The 9,848-nt window shown below is 47.0% G+C and overlaps 1 protein-coding gene and 1 long non-coding RNA gene across 2 annotated transcripts in view; both read right to left on the minus strand.

Moving 5' to 3' along the window:
* Positions 1–808, minus strand: part of LOC106814560 (E3 ubiquitin-protein ligase UBR4-like) — a 5,514-nt gene extending 4,706 nt beyond the window's left edge. Inside the window, exons 1-2 of the mRNA XM_014818892.1 lie at positions 645–808; positions 156–393 (exon numbers count right to left, since the gene is read on the minus strand). Coding sequence (XP_014674378.1) covers positions 156–393; positions 645–797 — 391 coding nt within the window. The 5' untranslated portion in view covers positions 798–808. The remainder of the gene's footprint in view (positions 1–155; positions 394–644) is intronic.
* Positions 809–841: 33 nt separating this feature from the next.
* Positions 842–1,939, minus strand: LOC106814562. The gene is made up of 3 exons (XR_001394626.1): positions 1,810–1,939; positions 1,314–1,422; positions 842–919 (listed from the first exon to the last, which is right to left on the minus strand). It is a non-coding gene; the product is annotated as an uncharacterized LOC106814562 (long non-coding RNA).
* Between the last annotated feature and the right edge of the window lie 7,909 nt (positions 1,940–9,848).

Genomic DNA, 9,848 nt, shown 5'->3' on the forward strand with positions numbered 1-9,848 from the left:
CTCCCTCCCTCCCTCCCTCCCTCCCTTGCGTACCGTTCTGTTCTATGGAGTCTATGTTGCTGTGCTCGCTCTCAGAGCTCTGGCTGCCTGCTTGCTCCCTCCCTCCCTCGCTCCCTCCCTCCCTCCCTCCCTCCCAACCTCCCACCCTCGCGTACCGTTCTGTTCTACGGAGTCTATGTTGCTGTGCTCGCTCTCAGAGCTCTGACTGCCTGCCTGCTCCGCGGGCGACGTGCGCAGCGTCGAGCCGTCCGTCGCTGCGGTGCTGCCCTCGTCGTCGTCGCTGCCGGCCGCCGACGCCGTCGTGTCCGAATAATGGCCGCCCTCGGACAAGTGACCGCTCGCCTGCGATTGCGAGGAGAGGGACAGCGACTCCGCGCCTGCCTGCTGACCGGCCTGTGGGGGGACACGAGGTCAGCGTGAGGTCAGCATGAGGTCATTATGAGGTCAGCACAAATTCACAATAAGGACAGCTCGAGGTTGACATGAGGTCAATACGAGATCAGCATGAAATCAATGAGGTTGACATGAGGTCAGCAGGAGGTCAGTGTGAAATCAATATGAGGTTGACATGAGGTCAATACGAGATCAGCATGAAATCAATATGAGGTCGACATGAGGTCAGCAGGAGGTCAGCGTGAGGTCACCTGGTCCTGCAGGCTGAGAGCGATGGCTAGCTCCACCATCGCCTCGTCGTCGCCCGGCAGGTCCAGCATCACCGGGTAGTTGCCGTTGCCGACCAGCAGCGCCTCCAGGGGGCTCTGCTGTGCCGCCTCGTCCTCGTCGACGTCCACCTCCATGTCGGCGACGAACTGCGCTGCCGGGTCCGCCGCTGCGGGGGCTGCTGCTGCCGCCGCCGCCGCTGGTGCGGGCGCGGGGGCGGGGGCGGAGTCATCTCGCTTGTCTTCTTCCTGCACGGGTCCTGTAAAAATGCAGCGCACGCGTTATGGCAACACGCCGTCGTCGTGGCGACGGAGGCGGAGTGGGAGCACGTGTGCCAAAGGTTTAGAAACGTAACGATTTATCATCGAAGTACGTTCATGTAATTTTTACACACGACGTAACATAAAGTAACGCGAAATAATAAAGTAAATTTTACGCAAATGCAGTTATGCGCATTTTAAATTACATTAGATGATTCATTAAATGCAGTAAAGCACGATAAGTAAATGCAAGTACCATAAGTGTGTAAATACGTTCAAATGTGCGAAATTATTTAAAATGACGTTAAATTCATTGGCGTAAACACGACATGTCACGTTGAATACATCGTGCCGGGGTCGTCGGCGCACATGTCTAGCAGTAGGTGAGCGTACCTGGAGTGGAGCACCTGGGAGGTGACGGGATGTAGACACGGCGGCGGCGTGTGCGCGGACGCAGCACACGGATGAGAGCCTGCTTCGCCGCAAAGCTTACCGCAGTGTCCTGTAGAGGGCAGCACACGATTAGGACGCAGTGACTAGCGATCGCAAGTGCAACTAATATAAATTAATGTTATACTGCTTGAAATTATATTGATCGCACTTCTGCTGTGAGATATAATGCTATGCAAAAAGCTTCACGCTATGTACGATACTGTATAAGGTTAATCCTAGAAATGACAGTATTTTACATAAAATCATGCCTTAGATTATTTAGTAAGATTTCAAGGTAAAAATTTATTCCAAAAACGTTTTGTAAAACTTTCATTAGATTCACGCGCCGATCGCGTGCGCCTGTCAAAAATCACGTCGGTTCGAACACGAGCGAGCGCAACACTTTTTCCTACGCATAATAAAAACAATCGCGCGTGCGCGCCTCTAGGTGGCACACCTCGCAGAGCAGCAGCCGGACGTAGATCTTGCTGACGAAGGCGGCGTTGTCAAGGTCGCAGGAGACGAACGCGTGAAGGATATCAACGAGTGCAGCGACGACGCCCTCTACGTGAGAGAGACCCGGCACTGATACCTACAATACACACACACAAACATAGGTACACGTACAGACACCTGCAATAATACATAATGTATACAGTCAGCATGCTCTCTTCTTTATCATGCTGCTGCCCTGCTGGTGAAGTCTGCTGTCTTTGCTTTAGTGTTTATTACACTAATTACTATTATTTTGTCCTGCGACTGCAGTAGTTAAACAGTCTAGATTCTATTGTGTTGTTATGGATTTCTGGAATCGTAAGGAAATCTGTAAGACATTTCTCTCGTTCACATTTTTCAAGTTTTTACTCTCGAGCCATCAGATTTAGAAAATGTTTTTGAATTTTGTATAGACAGGTATGTGTTCTATACAGGTGGGTTTAATGTGGTCACCGTAAATAGTAAAAAAACAAAACTATTTCCATTTTCACAAAATATAAGTAATAGTCTGTTCACTTTTTTAATGTTAAATTGCCTGCCATATATAACTCTTATTTTACTATATGTTCGATGTGACATACACTCGTGACTCATACATCAGCATCATAGAACATTAGTGTTCAGGAAACTAATATCAAATTGTCCAGGTTTTTTTGGATTTTTAAACTAGTTGTGAAACGAATCTATCAGGTAAGAATTTGACTGATAGTTTTCAGTCCCGCGTTAGTCTTACTGTCTTAATGTAAAAAAAAATTGGCAAGACAAAATTTTACAAATTTACCATAGAAAAATTCGGCGTACGATATTCAATTTAAGTGTATAACTGCCACTTAAAGGGAAACACTAACTGTCCTTTATAGACAGGCGTATGTTTGTATAAGGGGTCACCCACCACTGAACACTGGTTTACACTCAGCGTGTCGCGCACTCATGTCGTCTGCAAACGAATATGCCAGAACTGTCTCTTATAGACAGGTGTCCGTTTACATAGAGCGTCACCCCACCACTGACAATCTGGTTTCCACTAGCGGCGTCATTGTCTGCAAAGGGAAATGTCATAAGTGGCCTTTATAGACAGGTCCATATATCGTCCGGCAAGGTGGGCCTACCACACAGGAAGGACCAGGCGCTGCTCGGTCACGTGACACAGTGCCTCAGCGAGCGTGACCTTGACCCCGAGGCGTTCCACCGCCATGGTGTGAGCACCGCCCACCGCCGTCGCCTCGTCGGAGGGACCGGCAAATCTCGTCCGCTTTGCCGATACTCGCGACAACACGCTGCAGGACGAACAGAAAACTGCTGGTGAGCGAGAGAGAGAGGGAGAGGGGGAAGGGAGGAGGGGAAAGAGCGGAGAGGGGGAGGGGAGGGAGGGGGGAGAGAGAGGAACCTTCGTCCATTCGCCGACGACATCGCCAAACACGCCTGCAGGACGAACAGAAAGCCTCGCCGGGGTAAACGGTTAGAGAGAGGGGGGGAGGAGAGAGAGAGGGGGAGGAGGAGGGAGGGACGAGCCGAGAGGAGGAGGGAGGAGAGGAGAGCCGACGGGAGGGGCGAGGGAGGCAAACCCTCGTCACGCTTTGCCGACCACGCGCGACAAACACGCTGAGGGACAAACAGAAAACTGGCCGCGTGAGCGACGGGAGAGGGGGGAGGGAGAGTGGGAGGTGGAGAAGCGGAGAGATGTGAGAGGGGGAGGAGAGAAAGCGGGAGAAATCGAGCGAGCGAGAAAGAAAGAAAAGACAAGCGAGGCACATGACCACGCCCCATCCAAACCCTCGATCGTCTTCGTTGCTGTGCAGTGTTATAAACAATCGACACCACGTTCGATGACCGCAATCATTCGCGGCTAGCCAAGGGCGGTGTAGCAGGATTGGAGCAGGGGGGAGGGGAGGTCTAACCGTAACCCAAACTTGCTGAGCACGCCGAAGGGGGGGTTTCTGGCCGGTTAGCGGTTAGGGTTTAAAATTAGACGCCCTCAGATGGGCGTTTTGCCGCAGCAGGGGGGGTCCGTACCCCCTGGACACCCCCCCTGTACACGCCCCTGCTAGCATGCACCTCGTACGTCGTGCTGCCTCGCACAATGCTTAGGCCACCATTTACATTTATTTTGTTTTTACCAGAATTTTGTTGTTTGTTGTTGACTCGGTAGGGTAAAAAAAAAATAAAAAAATTGTTGTTTGTCGATCAAACAACAAGTCAAAATACAGTGGATACTGATTATTACATGATATTAAAGTATTTTAAGAAACTTAAAGGAAAACAAAACTACTTGTAATTATTATTTACTTTCATTATAACTGTTTTGTTTTATGAAATGTTTTTTTTTTTACATTTAATTTTTTTATCATATTTCTTAGTACTGAGTAGCTCGATGGTGGTTTAGTTATGCGAATTTATTGTCCAGACCTAAACTCTTCATAGATATCCATAATTGAAGGTCCAGGAACTATTTGGTTGGTAGCACATTTCCACTGACAGGCGATATCTGTTTTTTGGGCCAACGGCCCTTTTTAAGCGAAGCGTACTACCAGTCCCACCGTAACTGCTTATCTACAGAACCGGTTGGACCTAGGAGGTTGCCCGACCACTCAAACAGTCGCGCAAATAGCCACATTATGCGGGGGGTCAGTAATACATTTCATATCCAAAGTGAAGTGGTTTTTAAGATAATTTGCAAAAACCGATTTCTGCATGTTATCGTACAACATTAATTTGGATTTGCTCACTTTTCTGGCCTTTACTAGCAGCCACAAAACGTGCTCAATTTTACTTCATTCTCCTGCAAGTGCACGTTTTGGTCAAGCTCATACATGAATGTTGGGCATTTCATGGAGGGGCAGGTCATCAGCTGCCACGATACTGGCAGTATCACTGGCGTATATGCCAGACGATCCGTTGCTTCATATCGCATGACTGGCAGTGGATTGGCTTTGGTGACCTGGCAGGCAGTTCGGGGCTTGCAACCACATCTTACAGCTGGCAGATTATGCTGCGCTTTATGTCGTTCTCGATAGCGTTTGATGAAAGCACCACAAGCGGACTTGAAGTCCAGTTCCTTTCTGAGTTGTGGTATGCCTCCATCGATATTCATCGAAAGTCATTCGATTTCATGGAACAGTCTGTCGTTGTTTAATCCAGGACACAAGACTTTTAAATTGTTGTTATCTGTGGTGACAGTTCTTCTCAACACCAAACCCTTGCGCAGTAGGGAGAAGATCATGGCATGAGTTTCAGGCCAGACAAGGCTTTGGACCCACGCTTGCTGGTACTGTCGGCAACCGACTGAGCCCAGATGAATGGTGGGAAGACAGCGACACCCAAACGTTGTCCAGTTGATCACACCAACCAGGTGGACTGTACAGTTTTCTGTGTTTTCCGGATTACCCTAAGCTTCAAGCTACAGCTTTTGTAGTTTGCTCAGGTTTTGTTGAAGTGGAATATGAGTGTGACAAGACATCCTGTGTCAGGTGGAGTCAACCAAGACTGATTGAACGCCGTGTTTCCAACACCATCATTAATATGGCAACATTGATTCTGGGCTCCGTGACGGCTTCTTCTTGTTGCGTTGAGACTTCGATCCTGTGTTTCGTGGCCAGCTTACAATCGTTTCCTGCCATTTAGCCGCCCATATTACTGCCTCCACAAAGAAATCTCCTTGTCGCTGACCTCGCACATTCTGCAGCATCCACTTGAAGACATACTCGCTGCAACCGAACTTTGTTAACATTGAGCTCCAGAACATATCAAGATCGACAGGGAGTTTCTGATTGTCAGACCTAAATGGCGATAGTGATTTGGTTATGAATAACTTCTCTGGGCCGTTCCTTTTCACTTGATTGATGATTTTGATAAACATAAAAAATTAATGTCTATTTTGTGGACTCGGAGCCGGCTGTAGCAAGAATGCTGTTGGAAAGACTCTCAGCCAATTCCCCGATGTGTGAAGACCCATCTTTTTTATGCGGTAGTTTACACACAAGTGCCATGAAGTCCACTATTGTCATTTGAGCGTTCACTCTTTCTCCTGTGGAAGTTGACTGACACAGTTCCCTGGCTAAGGAGGCTTTATTGGGCTTCTTTAATTTGATGCCATCTTACATTTAGTGGTGAGGAACTGGGATGTGCTGGTCAATTCATACTTCAGGAGTTCTAGCATGCGTGTACCCTCTTTCTCTAGCATAGTCAATGTACCTAATCGTTTCTGCAGCATCCTTTTTGCCATCGTCTTGGCGGTTGTAGGGATTGTATCATGTAGGTGCTTCTCCTTATCCTGAAATTGGTTTCAACAAACTCTTGATAACTCTTCTCACCAATTTCGCAGGCATTCAAGTAATCCGTTAACAACCTCCTGGGTATGTCAGCTCCAGAGATGTTCTTGAAGTCTGATTCCAGCGCCGAACGGATTGTTGATGCATTTTATGTAATCCAGAAGCATATTCGCACGAACATGGCTAATCTTCGTAGAACTTGGATTGAACTCATGGTGTAGGCTCAGTTCACTGTCATCTTTGTCTCCCAATGTTACACCATTCCAGCAGCTTGTGCCACATGAAAGATCTTTCTCATGCTTTAGGAATTGCCATAATGCTACTGCTTCTTTCTGTCTAGTCATCCAATGATAACTCCAGCCACGCTTGGCGGGTTTATTGTAACACTTCTCGAGTGCCATGTCAAATCCTACTGCACTGCCTTGTCGGGGAGTGTGGTACATCACCCATCCACCATCTGTAAAGCATCTGTAGATACCGCGGAACTTCCTTTGTATGTCCAGGCAATCTTCAAGGAACAGCGTACCCCATCTGCTATAGTTTGTCCGGCCAAACCCGAAGGACAAAGGCATGCCCTCCGCACAGCTGAAACGAAAAGATGCCAATCGCGCTTGCCGAATAGAGTGTGTAAGATCTCTCAGGATAGGATACAGCTCATTCAGAAACAAGCTCCAGTACCTCACATTCTCATTACAGGCCCGTTTCTTTCCATTCTGTGAACGACTTCTTCAAGTCTGCATGTAAGATCTTGCTTTCTTCCCAATCTCTCTCTGAACTCTGTACGGTCACATCTAACGCTTGCTGCATCTTAGTTTCCATGGTCTCTATTGCTGGTCTAATTCACGACTAGTACTGTCTTGGTCAGGTTGAACTTCTCATAACATAAGAATTGTCATCACTTCTGATACAAGACTTATTGCCTCCTTGCCTTTGCAATAGTGACCTGCAGTCATGACACTATTCTGTACAACAAGCTTGCCAAAGGCTTCAGTCTCAATCAAAGCCAGATCAATACCGATACAGCCTAAAAACTTCCCAAGGCAAGCGATGACAATCTTCTACCATGTGAAATGGTCGCCATTCCAAGAATATGTTACCAAACTGATCTGGCTTCAACAGCTGGATCCTTGGCGATTGCATACACCCCTTCATCAGACCACAATGCCCCTGACACGGCCATTCTTTTGCTTCAAGACATCCTGAAAGTTAATCATGGATGTAAATATTGTGTCAATTTCGGTTGCGACATATGGAAGGATGGCTACAGAATGCCGGCTTTGTAAACATAAACTTCAGTAGATCCTGGAGTGCACTCATTGTTGCTATGAAGCTAGGAAAAGAGCCCTCCTCGCGATCTGTGTACTTCTGTAGGATTAGGTTAGGGTTTCAGTAACGGTTACCAATAGGAACAGGAACAGTTATGATAATTGTAGTGCGTAAGCAGGCAAGAAATCGGTTTTGGCAATTATCTTAAAAACCATTTGGACTTTTGGATATGAAAATGTATTACTGACCCCCCGTAATGTGGCCATTGCGAACATTTTTGAGTGGTCGGTCAACCTCCTAGGCCAACGGTTCTGTTAGATACAGTCACGGTGGAATGGTAGTACTTTCGCTCGAAAAGGGCGTGGCCCAAAATATATTTTTCGGCCTGTCAGTGGGAAATGTTTACCAACCAAGATTATTGTCCTGGACCTTCAATTAGTGGATTCTTGAAAGTTAGGTCTGGACTAAATTTGCATACTAAACCACATGAGCTACTAGAGTATAGAGAAAAGGTCGGGCGGGAATAAAAAATACAGATTTTCAATTTTATTTTTTTTCGTTTTCTTGAAAATGTCGGGTCGCGGATCTGTAAACCAACAAAATAAAAATTCTCCGCTTTTACCGTATCTATTGATCGTTTCGATCAGACGCATCGAGGCTTGGAGCTCGATCACGATAAATCAGAAGGGACGAGCAAAGCAGGCAGATGGACAGAGCTCACACTTATATCAGAGCTGTGTCACGCTATTCTGGCAGCTATTGGCAGAGCTACCTTCAAATCCTGCGCTAGCGCGGGAAGTGCGCAGCTCGATGCTGGTGTGTGTGTCGTGCTGCGTCGCGTGGCTGTGCGTGCAGTGCGTGCGGCATGCGTAGTGGGTGGGTGTGTGTGTTGTGTGTGCCGTGCGTCGCGTGCGTGGGCGTGGCGCTGCGCCGGCGGGCGTGCAGCGTGCGTGCTGCGCCGTGCGTGTGGTGTGTGTGTGTGGCGTGCGTGCGTGCGTGGCGTGCGTGCGTGCGTGGCGTCGCGGCGGCGTGCTGTGCTGTGCATGCAGTCGCGTGCGTACGTGCATGGTGCGACATGGTGTAGAAAATATGTCAATAATGTTAGAAACATACTGTAAAACTGGCAATTCCAACGCCTAACTGATGGTTTTCTATGTCAGTACGTACGTGACACGATGTGTAATTACAGGTGTACGTACGTGCACATGTGTATATTACAGGTGTACTAACGTGGCACATGTGTATAGTACAGGTGTACTACGTCGCACATGTGTATATTACAGGTGTACGTACGTGCAACATGTGTATATTACAGGCTGTACGTACGTGCACATGTGTATATTACAGCGTGTACGTACGTGCACTGTGTATATTACAGTGTAGCGTACAGTGCACATGTGTATGATACAGGTGTAGCGTACGTGCACATGCTGTATAGTAGCAGTGTACGTACGTGCACATGTGTATATTACAGGGTACGTATGTGCAACATTGTTATTAAGTTACGTTATGCACATTGTATACAGGTGTACGTACTGCACATGTGTATATTACAGCCGTGGTACGTCGCGTGCACATGTGTATATACAGGTGTGACGTAGTCATCATGTGTATATTTACAGGTGTACGTACGTGACATGTGTAATATACAGCTGCTACTACGTTGACACATGTGATATACAGTGTGGTCGTGCACATGTGTATATTACAGGTGTACGTCGTGCACATGTGTATATTACAGAGTGTACGTGCGTGCACATGTGTATATTACAGTGTTAACGTACGTGCCACATGTTATATTACAGGTGTACCGTACGTGCACGATGTGTATATACAGCGTTGTACGTACTGTGCACATAGTGTATATTAGCAGCTGTGTACGTACTGCACAATGTGTATATACAGGTGTACGTATCGTCAGGCATGTGTATATTAGCAGGGTTATGCACGTGCACATGTGTATATTACAGGTGTACGTACGGTGCACATATATAAGGTGTACGCTACGTGGCAGCATGTGTATTTACAGGTTACGTACGTGCAGCATCGTGTATAAGTTACGGTACGTCGTGTGCACAGTGAATACGGTGTACTACTGCAGTGTGTATATTACAGGTGTACGTACGTGCACATGTGTAGTAGTTACAGGTGTACATCACAGGTGGTATGTACAGTTCGTGTGTTGTTATTACCAGGTGGTTAATGTACATGGTGTATTATTACAAGTTTGTGGTTGATTAGTATCAGGTTAGTGTTATTACAGGTGTGATTACATGGTGTTGTAGCTTATTACAGGGTGTATGTACAATGTGTGTGTAAGTTATTTACATGGTGTGTATCTACAGTGGTTAGTGTAGTTGATCATGTGTGTACGTGTGTGTGTTATCTAGCAGGGATGACTGGTGTTTATAGGTAGTCATGTGTGTATGTTATTACAGTGTATGTACATAAGTGTGCTATGTTATTA

Source organism: Priapulus caudatus, unplaced genomic scaffold (genome assembly GCF_000485595.1).
Source record: "Priapulus caudatus unplaced genomic scaffold, Priapulus_caudatus-5.0.1 Scaffold945, whole genome shotgun sequence".
NCBI lineage: Eukaryota > Metazoa > Priapulida > Priapulimorpha > Priapulimorphida > Priapulidae > Priapulus > Priapulus caudatus.